Source organism: Sturnira hondurensis, unplaced genomic scaffold, assembly GCF_014824575.4.
Source record: "Sturnira hondurensis isolate 20B ecotype Veracruz unplaced genomic scaffold, ASM1482457v3 Scaffold0004136, whole genome shotgun sequence".
Classification (NCBI taxonomy): Eukaryota; Metazoa; Chordata; class Mammalia; order Chiroptera; family Phyllostomidae; genus Sturnira; species Sturnira hondurensis.
In genome coordinates, this window is record NW_028076767.1 from 42614533 (window position 1) to 42633789 (window position 19257).

The 19257-nt window shown below is 39.6% G+C and overlaps 1 protein-coding gene across 8 annotated transcripts in view; it reads right to left on the bottom strand.

Moving 5' to 3' along the window:
* Positions 1-19257, bottom strand: part of RAPGEF4 (Rap guanine nucleotide exchange factor 4) — a 287261-nt gene that overhangs the window by 156840 nt on the left and 111164 nt on the right. For 2 of the 8 annotated variants that reach the window (XM_037044445.1, XM_037044446.1), the window contains exon 1: positions 6160-6336. The exons of the other annotated variants lie outside the window; for them this stretch is intronic. In XM_037044445.1, coding sequence (XP_036900340.1) covers positions 6160-6173 — 14 coding nt within the window. In that variant the 5' untranslated portion in view covers positions 6174-6336. Of the gene's footprint in view, positions 1-6159; positions 6337-19257 lie in introns of those variants that run through there. 8 annotated transcript variants of the gene reach the window in all.

The window sequence follows — 19257 nt, forward strand, 5'->3', positions numbered from 1 at the left end:
AGGACAGCATACTGGAAAAGGAAATTATAAAGGTAAGAGAAGGTACCAAAAGCAGGCCACTGGGAGTCATCAGAGTTGACAGTTGATTGTTTGGGAAAGTCAGGAGGAAGGCACCGAAAAGCAGAGCTGCTGGGGAACACAGCGACGGCACACACCTCTCCAAGCTCAGGCGGCACTGCTGTGCTACGCATGGGACAATAATCAATACTCTTGATAATGTTCCCGAGTTAAAGATTAAGATACTCATTATATTGTTTCAGTAAATAGAATCCATTTTAAAAAGATACATTTGAAAATTAGTTAAGTAAGAAACACTGTGGTGTTCAAAGAGGTATTCAGAAAATTTGAACAACTAGAACAGCACCAGGTTCTTGAAGGTTCTAGGTAATAATTGCTAATAATAAACAATGAATGAACTTGTCTCTATGCCAGATCCTGCTGTTAATGCTTTGCTTTAATTACCTCACTGAATCCTAACAATCAATCCATGAGGTAGATAATTTTGGTATCTTGATTTTATAGGCAAGGAAATTGAGGCACAGGGAGTTGAAAGAACTTGCCCAAGTCACCAGCTAGTAAGTGAAGGTGTCAGGATTTGAACAAAGGCTGTTCACTCCAAACCCAAAACAGTGACCCGGTTGGTCATACAGCTAACATTTAACTGTACCAGTTTTTAACTGTGGTGCTTCTAGGTCTTTCTCTTACATCTAACAACAGGCAAACCTCAGTTTTCAGAAGTGCCTTTATAAGGCCGTTGTTCGGAGTTCTGACTTTGCGCCATTCATTCAACAGTCATTTCTTGAGCATCAGCTGTGTGGCAAGGCACTGTAGGGATGCCGGGGATACAGCGACGAACAAGACGTGACCCCTGCCTTGACGTAGCTAACAGGGGAGAGAAGGGGGCTGACATATGAACAATCAATCACTATACAATTACCTTAGGGAAGCAGCCCTGGTGTAAGGAAGACGTAAGGGCATGCCTAGTGGTTAGCACCTAGAGAAGCACTTCACAGGGTGTGAACGCCAATAAAACGAATAGCCCTGACCCCTGAGTCTCCCTAAATTTCCTTGAGCTCTGAGTTCACCGGAGCTCTGGGGGCAGCAGGGAGGGATGTGGACCTGAGCAGTAATTTGTTTACCCATCTTTAATGAGGGACTCTCTAACGCCAATCACCAAGTGGCTGTGACAGGCCTCCACTCTCTTCTGCCTGCTGAGGACTGGCTGCCTGGCCAGTCATGTACAACACGCCCCTCATCTGCAGGCCGTGCAGGTATGTTTTTCGAAAAGTGTATGGACAAAACCTCTCTCCTGCTTCACTACATAAATAGACCAACCACTGCCAAAATAAAAAAGAAACACTTCCATTACACCCACCTTTGGTTTCCTGAACAGTCTCTTTGGGAAACAATTCAGTATGCTTTTCCCAGAAAACTTAGTTGCAACTCTCCTATTTTTATATATGTTTAATGAATTACAAAAATAATACATTCTCATTATAAAAATCAAAAGGTCAGAACTTTGCAGAGTAAAAAGTAATAGTTCCACTTTACCTCCTCCCCCAATTCCTCTCTCTTCTCCACTGTTAATAGTTTGTTATATATAATTACAGAACTTTGTACATTTACTTACATATCTAAGTATTAAGTTTCATTTTTTAAATAAATGGGATCATATAAATATGTATCATCTTGTGGCTCCTTATTTTTTAATTAACAACATGGCTTGGTGATTCTTCCATATCACTACATAAGGATCTCCCTTAGCTTTTTAAAAAAAATCTTCACCCCAGGATGTATTTACTGATTTTTTAAAGAGCAAAGGGAGACACACACAGACAGACAAAGACACCCATCGAAGTGAGAGAGAAACACGGATCCATTGCTGCCCATAAGCACCCCAACCGGAGACTGACCAGAGATGGAACCCACATACCTAGGCATGTGCCCTGACTGGGAATCAAACCCTCAACCCTTTGGTGTCTAGGACAATGCTCCAGCCAAGTGAGCCAACTGGCTACGGCTGCCTTAGCTTCTGAAAGAGCCCCACGGTATTTCAAGTTATGGATGAATTATAATTCATTTAACCAGTCCTCTACTAATGGACATTTGGAGTTTTCCAGATTTCCCATTATAAACAACAGTGAAAAGAAAATTCTGACACATATTATCTTTGTGAACAAGTGAACGTATTTTGGTGAATAAAAATAGAGGCCTGGAAATATTTGGCCCAAATTGTGTGTGCATTTTAAATTTTTATACATACTTCCAAGTCAGCCGCAAAATATGATTCTTATTTGTTCTCCCACCAATAGGGTATGAGAATAATCTGTCTCCCCATGGCCTCCTTAACACTTGGTATTTATCAATTATTTCCCTTTTTGCTAATCTGATGAATAAAGGCAGCATATTTAATTGCCGTTTTATAGTTTTCTCACTACTTGTGATATCTACAAGTTTACTGTCCATTTCTATTTCTTCTTTTGTGAATTACCTGTACATAGAGCCTGCCAACTTTCCTAGCTAGTGGTCTTGCCTTGTTCATCGATGAGATACTTGATTTCTTTGTGTTAGATGGGAAATGAAACGTGGAAGACTTCTCATCCAGGTGGGCAAACATGGCTGCCAACCACAGGAATACCCACACCACAGTCTGGAAAGCTGCCCTGTGCCCCAGCTATAGTTTTAGCCTTTCCTGAAAGTGAACAGACTAGAAACAGGTCTCCCGCAGTAGATGCACACAGAATTATTCTGCACACAACCTCACGTGGACATTAAAATGTCTTCAGGTACGAGAAAAGCTGAAAATGTGGACGAGTCTTTCAGCAACTAGTTGGCACCACTTTGCAGGTGCCTGGGACAGAGAAAATGACTTGGGGAGAAACCTTGTCCGTAGACAAGGAGGCTGGGGAAGGACCTAGACAAAAATGCTGGAGGAAAAATTGCCACAGCAGCACTTTCCCATCTCCAGCTCTGTGCTCACCTCCTCTCAACCCTTCGGTTTTGTTTTTCACACAAGGTGGGTGTAAAATTAATTCACTGAAGTGCAAATTCTAATGCAAAGAGCACCAACTTCAGTAATTTGTTCTAATAGATTCAAAGCCTGACTCCCACAGCAAATTAGTAATGCTGGCTGAGTCATGGAAGGGTCACAGACAAAGTTTCTTAGAGTCTATTTGCCTCTATTTTTAGGAGTCATCTTAGAGAGAGAGAACAAAACATAATGAGGATGTATTCATATTGCAGACTCGCAGTATTTATGGAACCACACAGCACCACCTTTTCCACAGTTAGGAGATTCACTGTGCTCTCCAGGCAGAAGGTCCCTCGTGTCTAATTCTCTCCAGGGGCTTCTAAAGAGCAGTAATGAAGAAAGGGCTTCAGGCCAGCACCTAGCTGGGTGCTTCCCAGGGGGCAGGCAGCCAGGGCAGAAGGGAGAGGTCTTTTATCTAAGAGGTCAATCCAGGTTGTGTGAGGTGGAAAAAGAAAAAGAAGCCTGCAAGAGCAAGCCTAGGCTGGATCAGGGAGCTCTCACTATCCAAAACCTCAATGCCAAAAAAAAAAAAAAAGGAAATCTTTATCTAAATCATTGCATTTGAATATATCTTTACTGTGCTAAGTGATTACATGTTATTGTTGGGTTAGGAAAGAGGATAGCAGCTGAGGGGCCAAGGAAGAAAAACTTGGAGCTGTTCTGATATTTTCTACAAAATACAGCCTCAAGACTAAGCCGAGGTGGTAATGAATGTGAGAGTCGAGATGGCATGGCTTCCAAAGTATTACCTAGTAAATTCTCTTATATTTTCATTGTAATCTTAAATGCACATGTATGCACATAGACATAGCATCCCTCTGAATCAAGTTTTCAGTAGGAAACATGAGAATATTTCAAGACAAGATGAAATAAAATGAATCTTGGAAAAGGTTCTTAAGACTTCCCCAGTGCCTGGTCTTCAATATTAGCCATCTTACTTTTATCTGGCTACACTGAGTACAAAATCACAGACACACTGTGTTCACTGTGAAAAAAATTATTGGACTTGGTATTCAAAGATTTACACTCTATCCTCTAAAGTAGCATATAAAGAGCCCAATTACCTCGCCTGAGCCAGCGGTGTATTATAACAATCAATTGCATTTGACTAATGCACGCCAGTAATGGGCATTCGATAGATGTGTTCCAGTCAGTCTGACCCGTTCAGACAAGACCTGAGTGAGGCGGGGTTTGCAATACCACTGCTGCCTGTGAGGCTGGAAGGAAAAGCAAGCATTTGCTCAGCTTTCCATCCTCTCAGACAAGATTTCAAGACCACAACATCTAACACATGGTGAAAGGAGGGCACGTTTGGGGAAACAACAGCTTTTATGAGTGTGTACAGGACAGCACGGCTGCACCAGAACACCCGTAAATATTAAACAGTATGTGCAGCCAGGCCTTGGCAACCAGCAGGCTATCCAGTTGGCTTGAAAAATTCCTTTTCCTAAAAATTGTATTACAAAAATAGGCATAACAGTGCTGCTAGGTTATTCAGCAGAAGTCGTATATTGTTTAAAAAGAAAAATACTGTTGCACATATATGCTTCCAAAGAGTTTCATTTTACCCGATGCTAAAAATACCAGTAAAAACTATTAATAATTAACAAATGCACTTGATAGAAAAAATAAGGTTGAAACAATATGGTAACCTATACATTAAAGAGAAATAGTTGAATTCGGTAGAGAATGAAGCAAATTGGAAACTGAGATACAATTTTGAAACTAATATAGGTACTTTATTTCTCCAGTTTTCTCAGAATTTGGATTTATTTTAGATAGAGAAGTTCTATTGTCATGATATATTAATACCATAACATGAGGAGAATGCTGGGCCCCGTCAGTATTAGAAGAAGACTCGAACCTGAGCTCTGCTACTTCCATGCTGTGTGACCCAAAGTGATTTGATTTACCTCTCTGAGCCTCAGTTTCTTTATTCACAAAATCATAAACAGGACAAAACCAACTGCCACCCGGCACTATTGGAAGGATTAAACAGCCAAGTAAGAGTAAATTGGAAAGTATTTAGGTTATACAAGCTTTTCAATAAATGTTTTTTTTTAATTTAAAACATTTACTTTATTTTAATACATAGTTGCCTTGACATAGTTGCCTTGACATAGTTGCCTTGTTCATTTGCTTATTTCAAAAATGCCATCATCTCAAAATATTGTTGCACCTCCCCTCCATAATCACCTTCGGTGCCCAAAACTATGAATTTCCTCTCTCTGTCAAAATGTATAATATCCTTTCTAATGAGGTCTAGGAAATGGGGACCTTCTTTCCATTTTACAAAAGCACAGACATGGAGGGGTTAAACGATTTACTCAAGGACATAAAATGGGTCAGAAGCTGAGATAAATCGCTGAGACTTGGAGCCTCGTGCTCCACTCCACTCCACCTCACCCTGGGCTCTGTGAGGCATTTCTCTGAGTTCTTGAAAAGAAATCCCCTGATTGCCACGTTCGATGTGCGTCAGCTCTCGCCAGCAGACAGCACGCCCATGCCCGTCAAAAACTCTGTCAAGAGCCTCTCACCTTAAAAATCGGGGAAAATGGGAAGCCAGTGAATTTCCAAAGTTTCCCTTTTGAGCAACATCAGGAACCCACTGGGAAGTCACCAGAATAAGAAAAAATAAAAGACTTGACATTCACACCTCTCGTCCCTGCCTGATGAGCGGAGTTTCAGATGTGATACAGTCTGGTTGGATAATGGCAAAGCCCTACAGGGAGAAGTAACTTCTTCCTTTTCCCTCTAGTAAACATAGGTGACTGTCTGGGAATTAAAAGCAGTGGGGCACTAGAAAGGCCACATTTAAGAAGGTTTTCTGAATCTTAAGATATACGAGTAAGGTTTAGTTTTCTTAATTCTAATAGAAATAAATACCAAATGTTAAAACTGAGTTAGAGGTGCTATGCCTCTTCTTAAAACATTAAAATGTTTTCATCAAAACCTATTCTCAAGCTATTTGATCAAAACCTGATTCTACTGGTATAATCCCTAGTCTATACTCAGGTAGACGGCTTGACATGGGATTTTTTATAAATTCAAATCTTAACTTATAGATAGGATAAAATTATGAAGTTATTTTGAGAATACAAAACAGGCATAAAGAGAAATAATCTCACCCCGCTACATTCATGTGCACAGCAGCAGACTGCAGGTGATGTTCACGGTCGTTCTAAGACACTCCACAGCAACCGAAATGAGCCATTACCACCTAAAATTAATTATATGAGCTTCAGAACTTTCTTCCAGAAGCCATAGCCCCATCCTGGGGCTCGTCTGCAAGGCTGTGGCCTCTCAAAAACGGGAACAGGAAAACAAATCCTGACATAAACCAATACAGGCTACAGCTGCTTAACAGGGATAAGAAGCTTAAAGGTTGAGCTGGCATTTTCCCCTCTCCCATGAAACAGAAAAGTCTCCACAAGTTACATTAGACCCTCACTCCACAAAAAGACATGATGGACAGCCTCTCAAATTGACCAGTTGACCTGGCAACATACATCATGCATTTTAGGTATATAAGATATGCATATATCTTATGTATATATCACATACATATATGTATACAGTAGAGTATACAGGGTGATGATGTAAATCCATAACAAGTGCTTAGAAAGCAGTGCAGTGGGGTACCCTAAATTCCCCAGCTGGGCAAGCTGCAGGCAGAAGCAGTAGTAGCTGTCTAGTGGTGACATAGCAGAGGGAAGTGAGGTCCGCAGGGAGGGAAGTGTGACTGGGGAGTGAGGAGGAGTACGGGCAATGCAGCATCCAGGGTAATGCAGTTGCCAGCACGGTTCCTAGTTTGAGCTGAACACTCCTTCAGTGTCCCCAACTATTAAGCACCTACGAATTCTATTGCATTGTTTCCACAAAGAGTGTCAGTAATAGCATCTGCAGCTCAGGTAAAAACACTTTTTTAACATGTATATTTCATATTTTACATTATCTGAGGTCAGACTTCTGGATGTGAATTTTAGATCTCAGATACAATCACTACCTCCAGATGTCTACATCAGACTAAGCAGGTAAACAAATGAATGCCCACCCAATAACAGAAATATAATTACACTAGGCTGAATGCGTGAAACTGCTATTCTGTAGGTCTAAAGTGGTTGAATATCAACAATTTTGCATGGTTGAACTTAATAAAAAATCACCAAAATGCAGTGAGGAGCTAAGCGGCTTAAAGACTGGACTGACAACCTGAAGCCTGAGTCAAGTAGTTTTGAATATGCTCCCTGCCCCTATCTTCCACACACAGCAACATAGGTGAAGATACCTAAATATCAGAAACACATTTTCCATGATTTTCAATCCACAAAATCTAATATTAACTATATACTTCCTTTGCTTTGTAGGATTTTCCTCAAAAAATGCAGGTATAGCCCTGGCTGGTATAGCTCAGTGGATTGAGCACGGGCCTGTGGACCAAACAACTGTGGTTCAATTCCCAGTCAGGGCACATGCCTGGGTTGCAGGCCAGTTCCCAGCAGGGGATGCATGAGAGGCAACCACACACTGATATTTCTCTCCCTATCTCCTTCCCTTCCCCTCTAAAAATAAATAAACATAATCTTTTAAAAAATTACCCACAGGGAAAGAATTTTTTAACAATAACATCTTCAGTATTTTTAGGGGGATCCAAGATGGTGGAGTAAGTGGAAGCTACACTAATCTCCTCCCAGGACCACTCTGTTATTACAACTAAATTGCAGAGAAATCATCTGGAATCAACTAAACAACAGTGAGAGAGGAGCCTTATTATAACCACAGATTGACAGAAGAAACCAGTTTACCACAGTGTGACTGGTAGGGAGTGCAGAGGAAAAGTGAGAGGGCTGGCTAGGTTCTCCTAGGTGGTAGCTGAAGTCCTACAGGAATATTTCAGTGGGTGGGGGGTTCCCCCGAGAAGTGTGGGGTCTAAATCCCAAGCTGGGCTTCCCAGCCTGCAGCACCAGATCCCAAAAAGAAGCCAGATAATACCCAGCTATGAAAAGTGGCAGGGTTTCTCTCTGCCAGGCATGGGCAGCTGGAGTCACAGAGAGCCTATTAAAGGGCCAATGCATAAAATTGCAGCCACTTACCCTGGGCTCCAGCAGAGGGAAGGCAGAGTGAACTAGAGACGTTTGAGGTGAGACTGGGGATGGTGGTGTTGGGAAGAGAACTGAGGGAGCAGCCACCAGTATCCTGGTGCTAAGTGGTCTCCCATATAGCAGGAGCCATCTTGCTTAGGCAGACCACTCCCCTCTGAGTGGCATCAGCCTGAGAGAAGCATTAGTTCCAGCCACAGAAATTACTCTGCCCCACCCTGTGGTGCTTAAGACAGAGTGACCAGATTGACAACTGAAGGAGTTAGCCATAGACAGTGGATCACTTGTAGTCTTAACTGTCTGCCTAAGGCCAGATTGGGACACCATCTGACACCACCAGAGGCAGATCCAGAAAGAAAAAACAGTGGCAAATACTAGATGCTACCAAGATGAATTCCACATGGTCTTTATGATTAGATGTATTTTTCTCTCCTGTACCTTTTAAACATCCATTTCTTGTTCTTCAAGTTTGTACATATTAAGTCACTAGATTTTATATTATAGTTTATTTCAAATCTCATATTTTTCTCCTCTCTTCTCTTGCCCCATTTTGCCTTCTTCTTTCCTCTTTTATTTTGATTTTAAATTTTGTTTTCTCTCTTATTTTGACTTGCTTTCATTCTGCACTCTTCTATTTCTCCCCACTCCAGTCTCTCAAAATCATTTTTCTTGTCATTGGTCACATCACATCCTTTTTCCTGCTCTTAAAATACCCTTGTTCTCTCTCCATCATTATCAATCTTTGCTTATTGATTGTGGATAGGTTGCTTGTTGTTGCATTTCTCCAATTTTATCTCTAGATCTTCACTAAATTGATATTTCAAATATTAAATTTTACCATTCCCCTGTTTTACACCATTTTGCCTTCCTCCTGCCCTTTCTTTTTTTTTGTCTCAAATTTTAATTTTCCCCTGGTTTTCATTCCTCACTCTTAGTATTCCTTCTCCCTCTATCATCTGGAAATAACTTCCCTTTCCCCTAGATATCTCTTCAGCTTTTCCTTCTTTCTCTTTCCATCTTATCCCCAACCCACTTATAACTAATTTTAGCTCATTTGTTGTTGATAGAGCTGTGGTCGATCTTTTTCTCCAATTTGGCTCCTAGTTATTTAGTTAGTTAGTTATACTTTTCTTTCTTATCTTTAAAAAAGATTTTATTAATTTATTTTTAAGAGATAGGGAAGGGAGGGAGAAAGAGAGATTGAGAAACATCAATGTGTGATTGCCTCTCATATGCCCCTTACTGGGGACCTGGCCTGCAACCCAGGTATGTGCCCTAGACTGGGAATTGAACCAGTGACCCTTTGGTTCACAGGCTGGCATTCAATTCACTGAGCCACACAAGCCAGGACTCTTTCTTTCTTTCACTATATTTTTTTAAATTTCTGTTTAATTCTAATAGAATGTGCTTTCCTTCCTTTGCTCTATTATACCTCCTTCATTCCCTTTTTTATTTACAATGTAACTTTTATTTTCTTTGTCTCTACACCTTGCCTTGATTTCCTACATTTATTATTGCTCCTACACTACCCCCTCAAAATCATTTTTCTTTCAGTTAGCCATCTCATATTTGTTTCTCATTTCTTATAATAGTCTTAATCTCTTTACATTTTTATTAATAATGGCTCATTTGTTGTTGATAGTGTGATTGGGGGTGGAGGTTATTTTTGCAGGTATGGGTTTGTTTCCTGGGTTGTGCAGTTTTGTTCTGCCAGCACCTGCATAACAACATACACAACATGGTGGGTGGAGTGACTCTCAGTCAGCCAGCTGGAGGGAAGGCCCCATCAAAGAAAGACCCATCTACAACCAAAACCCAATTAGATCCAGAGAACCAACATAAATGGCATAAAGGGCATCCCCAGAGTATAAAGTTCAGGAGATTAAGCATACTGCACCACTGAATCTCACATGTCTCCTACCATACAAGATCATACCACAAAGTCAGGGAGTCGAAATAGATCAATTTAAGAAGCAGAAGCAAACAGGAAGACTCTTACAAATAATGGGAATACAAAGAAACGATTCCAAATCAAAACAAAAGAAGGAACCCTCAGAAAGGGTGCAAAATGAAATAGAGGCAAGTAAACTATCAGATACTGAATTCAAAACAATGCGTATAAGGAAGTTCAATGAGCTCAGTGAGAAATACAGAGAACTACAGTGAAGCTACAAGAAAATTAACTGTGCACTACATCAGCATGAAAAAGGACATAGAAACTATCAATAATAGCCAGGAGGAAATGAAGAATACAATTTCTGAATTGAAGAACACAATAGAAGGAATTAAAAGCAGGCTAGATGGCCTGGCTGGTGTAGCTCAGTGGATTGAGCGTGGGCCTGCGAACCACACAATCGTGGTTCAATTCCCAGTTAGGCCACATGCCTGGGTTGCAGGCCAGTTCCTGGCAGGGGACTCACAAGAGGCAACCATACATTGGTGTTTCTCTCCTTCTCTCCTTTCCTTCCTCTCTAAAGATAAATAAATAAAATCTTAAAAAAAAAGCAGGCTAGATGAAGCAGAGGATCTAATCAGCAAGCTGGAGGACAACATAGAAAAAAATTCCCAGACAGAGCAAAGAAATGAAAAAAGACTCAAAAAGAATGAAGAAGGTTTAAGGGAGCTATGAGACAACATGAAATGTAAAAATATCTGTATCAGAGGAATACCAGAAGTAGAAGAGGAGGAGCAAGGGATAGAAAACCTGTTTGAAAAAGTAATGACAGAAAACGTCCCTAACTTGGTGAGAGAAAAAGTCATGCAAGTCCAGAAAGTACAGAAGGTCCCAATCAAGATGAATCCAAGGAGGCTCACTCCAAGACACATTATAATAAAAATGGCAAAATTTAAAGACAAAGAGATAATCTTAAATGTAGCAAGGGAGAAACAGCTAGTAATGTACCTGGGAGCTCTGATAAGGCTATCAGCTGATGAGTCAACAGAAACACTACAAAACAGAAGGGAATGGCAAGAAATCTTCCAAGTAATCAAAAGCAAAGACGTGCAACTAAGACTATTCTACACAGCAACACTCTCATTTAAAATAAAAGGAAAAATAAGGAGCTTCCCAGACCAAAAAACAAGAAAGGCTAAAAGAACACATATCCACCAAATCAGCATTGTAAGAGATGCTAAAGGGACTGCTTTAAGGAGATAAAGAAAAAGAGAAAGAACAAAAGACAGAGCGCCCTGGATGGTGTGGTTCAGTGGATTGAGCACCAGCCTGTGAATCAAAGGGTCATAGGTTTGAGTCCCAGTCAGGGCCCATGCCTGGGTTGCAGGCCAGGTCCCCAGTACAGAGCACAAGACAGGCAACCACAGATTGATATTTCTTTCCTTCTCTTTCTCCTTACCTTTCCCTGTCTCTAAAAATAAGTAAAATCTCTAAAAAGAGAAAGGAGGAACACAAGTACAAAGGAAAAATGGCAATGAATAAGAACCTATCAACAATAACTTTAAATGTAACTGAATTAAATGCTCCTATCAAAAGACATAGGGTAGCTGAATGGATAAGAAAACATGACCTGCATACATGCTGTCTACAAGAGATTTACCTCAAAACAAAAGATCTACAGGAACTGAAAGTGGAGGGATGGGAAAAAGAATATTCCAAGCAAACAGACATGAGAAATAAAGCTGGGGTAGCAATACTTATACCAGACAAAATAGATTTTAAAACAAAGGCCATAAAAATATACAAAGGAGGACATTATATAATACTTAAGGGAAAAATCCATCAAGAAGATATAACCTTTGTAAACATACATGCACACAACATAAAAGCAACAAAATATAGGGTCCAAAATGTTATATGGTGTGCTTGAGTGTGATATTGTTATGTTACAGAATTACATGCTTATGATTTTGTAATAAAAGGTTTTGTAATAAAAGAGGAGTGTCATTTGTGCTGGACTTGGTATACAAGAAAAATCTTGTAGGACTTCAAGAAAGATATCGACAGCAACATACTCATAGTAGGGGATTTTAACACCTCATTGTCAACAATGGATAGATCTCCCAAGCAAAGAATCAACAAGGATATTGTGGCACTGAACAACACTCCAGATCAAATGGATTTAATTGATATATACAGAAACTCTCACCCCAAAGAAGCCAAATATACATTCTTTTCAAATGCACATAGAACATTTTCAAAAACAGATCACATGGTAGGTCATAAAACAAGCCTCAACAAATTCAAGAAAATTTAAATCATATCAAGCATCTTCTTGGATTACACCGGCTTGAAGCAGGAAACCAATCTCAAGGAAAAAATTCAAAAAATTCGAATTCATGGAGACTGAAAAACATGCTATTAAATAATGAATGGGTTAACAATGAGATCAAGGAAGAAGTCAAAAAGTTTATGGAAACAAATGAAAAGAAACACACAACAGAGCAAAACCTACAGGACACAGTGAAGGCAGTCCTGGGAGGGAATTTCATAGCAATACAGGCTTACCTAAAAAAGATAGAAAATTTTCAAATAAATGACCTAATCCTACATTTACAAGAACTAGGCAAAAAACAACAAACTAAGCCCAGAGTGAGTAGAAAGAAGGAAATAATCAAGATCAGAGCATCACTGAATTACATAGAAACTAAAAGAACAATTCAAAAGATCAATAAATCCAGGAGTAGATTATTTGAAAAGATAAACAAAATTGACAAGCCTTTAACCAGACTCATTAAGAGAAAAAGAGAGAGGACCCAAATAAATAAAATCAGAAATGAAAGAGTAGATATTACAACTGATACCACAGAAATACAAAAGATTGAAATAGATTAGTATGAACAAATATATGTCAAGAAATTTGACACCTAGGCAAAATGCAAATTTCTAAAAACATATTATCTTCCAAAACTAAATCAAGAAGAAGCAGAAAGCCTGAATAGACCAATAACATTTAATGAAATTGAAGCAGTAATCAAAACACTCCCAGCACACAAAAGCCCTAGAGCAGAGAGCTTCACAGGTGAATTTTACCAAACTTTTAGGGAAGAGCTAACTTCTATCCTTCTCAAACTATTCCAAAAAATCCAAGCAGGGGGAAGACTCCAAAAGTCTTTTTATGAGGCCAGTACTATCCTAATTCCAAAAACCAGGTAAAGGCACAACAAAGAAAGAAAACTACGGGCCAATATTGCTGATGAACGTAGATGCTAAAATATTCAACAAAATATTGACAAATTGGATCCAGCAAAACATTAAAAACATCATACACCATGATGAAGTGGGATTCATCCCAGGGATGCAAGGATGGTATAACATTTGCAAATCAATAGACATAATACACCATATAAACAAAATGAAAGACAAAAATCACATGATCATAACAATAGATGCTGAAAAAACATTTAATAAAACATAGCACCCATTTATGATAGAAATGCTCAGCAAAGTGGGAATAGAGAAAGCATACCTCAACATAATAAAGACCATATACAAGAAACGTACAGCCAACATCATACTCAACTGGCAAAAACTAAAACCTTTCCCCCTAAAATCAGAAAAAAGACAAGGATGCCTGCTGTTACCAGTTTAATTCAACTTAGTATTGGAAGTTCTGGCCACAGCAATCAGACAAGAAAAAGAAATAAGAGGCATACAAATTGGAAAGAAAGAAGTAAAAATGATGTAAACTATCATTTTTTGCAGACGACATGACAGTGTACATAGAAAACCATATAAGCTCCACGAAAAAACTATTTGACCTAATAAGTGAATTTGGCAAAATAGGAAAATACAAAGTCAATATTCAGAAATCAAAGGCATTTTTGTACACCAATAATGAAATATCAGAAACAGAAACTAGAAAAAAATTCCATTTACTATGGCAACAAGAAAAATTAAGTACTTAGTAATAAATTTAATCAGGAGGCAAAAGGCCTATACTCAGAAAACTTCAGAACACTGAAGAAAGAAATTCAGGAAATATGAAAAATGGAAGCATATACCGTGTTTATGGATTGGAAGAATCAACATCATTAAAATGTCCATACTACCCAAGGCAATCTATAGATTCAATGCAATCCCTACTAAAATACCAATAACATATTTCACAGATTTAGAACACATATTTCAAAAATTTATATGGAGCCAAAAAAGACCCAAATAGCTCCAGCAATCTTGATAGAGAAGAACAAAGTAGGAGGGATCATAATACCTGATACCAAACTATACTGCAAGGCCACTGTGATCAAAACGGTCTGGTACTGGCATAAAAACAGACATAGATCAATGGAACAGAATAAAGAGCCCAGAAACCCATAGCTCTATGGTCAGTTATTATTTGACAAAGGGGGCAGAAGCATAAAATACAGTAAAAATAGCCTCTTTAGCAAATGGTGCTGAGCAATCTGGAATGGTACATGCAAAAAAGTGAAACTAGACCAACTTACATCTTACACCAGAATAAACTCAAAATGGGTAAAAAACCTAAACATAATCTGTGACACCATAAAAGTCCTAGAGGAAACATCCCATACAGCAATATTTTCACCAATGCGTCCTGTAGGGCAAAGGAAATAAAAGAAAGAATAAACAAATAGGACTTTATCAAATTTAAAAGCTTCTGCACAGCTAAAGAAAATATGAGCAAAATGAAAAGGCAATCAACTATATGGGAAAACATATTTGCCAATGATACTTTGGACGAGGATTTTATCTCCAACCCCATATAAAGAACTCATATGACTCAATGCCAGGAAGACAAATAATCCAATTAAAAAATGGACAAAGGACCTGAATGGACACTTCTACAATGAAGACACACAGAGGGCCCATAGAAATATGAAAAGATGCTCAGCATCACTAGCCATCAGACAGATGCAAATTAAAACCACAATGAGATACCACTTCACGCTGGTCAGAATGGCTATCATTAACAAATCAAATTAACAAATGGCTATCAAAAGTTCTGACAAGGATGCGGAGAAAAGGGAACCCTCCATGCACTATTGGTGGGAATGCAGACTGGTGCTGCCACTATTGAAAACAGTATGTAATTTCCTCAAAAAACTAAAAATGGAACTGCCTTTTGACACAGTGATTCCACTGCTGGGATTATACCTAAGAACCCTGAAATACCAATTCAAAAGAACCTATGCACCCCTATATTCATAGAAGCATTATTTACAATAGCCAAGTGCTGGAAACAGCCTAAGTGCCCATCAGTAAATGAGTGGATAAAAAAACTGCAGTACATTTACACAATGGAATACTACACAGCAGAAAGAAAGAAAGGACTCCTACCTTTCACAACAGCATGGATGGAACTGGAGAGTATAAAGCTAAGTGAAATAAGCCAGGCAGTAAAAGATGAATACCATATGATCTCACCAATAACAGGAACCTAACAAACAAACCACAAAATGAGCAAAATAGAACCAGAGCAAGAAAACAAAGAACAGACACCAGAGGGGAGGGAGAAGGTGGAAAAGGGAGGAAAGAAGGGCCTGGTTAAAGAATAAGTATAAATGGCCCACGGACATGGACAACAGGGTGGGGACTGACTGCGGGAGCAGGATGGTGGTGGGGAGGGCAGCAGGGGAGAGCAACAGGGGGAACTGAGACAACTGTAAGAGAACAACCACTGAAAAAGAAAACAAATCTTCAATATTTTTATTTGAGAAGTTCAAAATCATACATATTATTTTCTTTTTTAAATGGGTTGCTATTCAATAAGAAAATACATACGAATTTGTCAAGATTTTAGACTTGGTTTTATTTTTTCCCATGATAAACTTTCTATTTGAATAGAACTTAATTGTTTAGGAAAAATTTTCCCCTGTTACCTTACTCGGGCCCCCCTGAAAATCCCACAAGGTAAGTATTAGTATTCACACTTAACAGAAAAGGAAATTAATCATTCTAAAGGGGAGGAAAATCTGTTTTGTTTTTTTAACTTAACCTTTGGCTTCTGATCAAGATTCCGGTCAGCTTCAGACTCTGGACCCCAGCACTTACGCAATGCCAGGCCCTTGCTTGGGAGTTTGTCCTTGAGTTACTTTTCATCTTTTGGAAAACACTTTAGCAGGAAGTCAAGCCTTTTGAAAGTATGCAGAAGCTTAGGATTCATGGTACCCTTTTAAGTCAAAAGTAGATACCTCTGCTTTTAGAAAATATTGTCGGAAGAACTGTTCGTTTTCATGTAGACTGCTCTACTTAAGCTCTTCCATCCGTGTGTTCGTCACGTTAAAGAACGAGAAACAAGGAGGAGATCTAGGCTGTGTCACTTCAATGTCCTTGTGTGGCCCCAAGTTGAGGAAGCATGAGGGAGAGTGTATAGACAAAGGACCAAAAACTTTCTGTTCCCCCTACAGTATATGACTGAAACAAAGAAAACCTCAGCTTTCCACAAAAGCTACAGACAATATAAAGTGACAACACTGAGCTCTTTTGTTCATGAAAGTGCCTTTTGAAGAGGCTTTGTTGGAGGTACACTTTAACATCATGAGAAATAAATCTGGCTCTGCTCTAAACATTGTGCCTAGAAAAATGTCTGGCACACAGTGGGAGTCAATAAATGAATGAAAACAAGCCAATGAACGAAACTTAAAGGGACACCAGTAACTGAAGCCAATCCTCCAAGGACCGAGGATCATGTCAAAGAAAAAGATTCCATAACCCTTCCTCACACCTGAAAGAAATTACTGAGCTAATATTACGAGCTGGGGGATGCTGTGTTTGTTATGCCTCAAAAACGACAAAATAAGTTGAAGATCCTACTTTCATGCTATGAATTTCAGTCAATTAGGGGCAGGATAGTATAGCCTCTGTTTATTCCCACTTCGGATCAGCTTTCAACTGTTGCATGGATTCCCCCATAAGGTTCTCCAGCCATCTACCATTCAATTTCTGAACAAACACCAGAAACTCCTGTGGAGCATCACTGTGAGTTCTAAAAGCAAAATGACATACGTGAATGATTATACCATTGTTCACGTTTCCAGGAGAACTGCCATCCTTACCAGTGGCCTAGAATGGGCTGAATACCACAGGACTCATTTTGCAACCTCGCAACACTTTGCCGGCCGGCAGTAAGTGGTGGAGGCAAGTTGCCCACCTTTGTAGTTCCACGTGCCACTCCAGTCACTGCAGAGGAGCTGAGGCTGCTGATGGATCTGCCTGACACTGGTGTTTGGGAAGGCCACAGCAACAGAGCTTTCCTTCTGCTCTGCTCCAAATGTGACTTCATAGAAACTTAGGATTGTTCCATCACTGAGTTTTCAAATTTCAGGGCTTTTTCAAAAAGAGTTCAAAGCACTTTCTATGTTCTCCTTTCAGAAGAGGCCAAACTGCAGAACCTGAATTAGTTAAGAAGACACTGGAACTACAACTCAGTCCTCTGAATTAACAAAAAAACTTCAAACAGGTGCCTTTCTTGTTTGGGTCTCCATGCAAGAGGCACTTTTTAAAAAATCCTTATTTAAGGGTGCATTTATTGATTTTTTTTTGAGAGTGAGAGGGACAGAGAGACAGAACATCAATATGAACAAGAAACATCAATGGGTTGACTCCCGTACATGTGCTGACCAAGGACCGAACCCACAGCCTAGGTGTGTGTCCTGACCAAGAATGTAACCCACAACCTTTCAGTGCACAGGAGGACACGCCAGCCAACTGAGCCACACTGGCCAGGGCAAGAGGCACTTTTATAGAATGCACGAGCACAATTAACAGGAGAAAAATTATAGACGAGGCTCTTTCTCCACTCCAGGGGTCCCTTCCCCTCTGTCCGCCCCCGTTTCCTCTTACTGAAACTTAGAGTAAAAAAGGAGAGATGGTCTGTGCCCTTAAAGAACATGCTATTGTGCAGTCAACTCTAATTCCACAAAATGAAATATAAGACTCGTATTTTCTAGAAGCACTGGGGTTTCAAAACAAATTTTGAGTTCTCTGTTTGTGGACTGCAAATGAACCTTGACACAAAGGCCTTCCTTTCAGGTAAGCACCATCATTAAGGATATGAGTTGTGTGAATAATATTGATCAAAAAACATTTAATTCATGCTTTTATTATTCCAGAGATCGATTACTGGGAAGCTGTTTTGTCAGGTGGTCCAGTAATCTGTTCATCTGATTCCAATCTGCCCAGAGTGCAATTGCATGCCCAGAGAAGGACTCACCAACTGAAGCACATCACTTCTCGTCTAGTGTCCCTGTCAGTGATGAATAGTTAACATTTGGATGACCTTAGGTATGACACAATTTGAATATGTAAAACATTTCAATTTCTTGTGTTCTGGAAAGTTCAAAAATAGTCTATATGCTTCAACAAAAAATGGTTTTAAGGATGTTAATTAAGCAATGCACACATTTATTTGACCTAAATCACTAGATTTCTTCCATGTCACTGAGACCTTTCCAAAATGCAGTCAGGGCTTGAAGGTTCGAAACAATTTCTTAAATGTTACCCCCCTCACCTTTATAGATTGGCCTGGATGAACATTTGTTTGTGCCTATTTAATCAGGATGAAACCAGACAAGGCTAACAGGTTTAGTTCTTTTTTACTACAATTTCTTATAAAGACCTGACAAACAGCCATACCCTCAGTCATTTTCACTCATGAAATGCTGAAAAATTAGATATGTCTAATCATTTGTCTAGGTACATTTCAGATGACGAGGGATCTGTTTCAATAAGCGAAGAGATTACGCTGGATCTTCATGTTTAGGTTCAAGAGTCTTTTCTCTTGGATGATTTCTCAGACCACAGGCAAGAATAACTCATTTACCTTTTACTACGCCCCTCCTCCCACCCCGTTGCCTCAGGACTGTTCAATTACCCCTAGGACATGAAAAGACCTGAAGGAAACTAACCAGCTTTGGAACAGAAAAGGCTTCTGAGTTCCAAAACTTTGGTTTTATTAGGACAAGTTCGTACTACAAACAACAGAGTAAGGAAGAATGTAAAAAGATTTGAGTCAGCATTTCAGCCCCGAAAGAGATGAAATACAACAGAACTGGTCGTGTGCGTGGTGGGGGCCCCGGGCAGCATGTTGAGGGAGGTTCTTCAGGAGAGGAGGGCAATTCAGCAAACCCAGAGAAGTTCGGCTCTAAATGGGGAGGAAAAGCTGAGCAGATAAGCATGGGCAAGATGAAGGTTTTGTTTCGTCCTTTGTG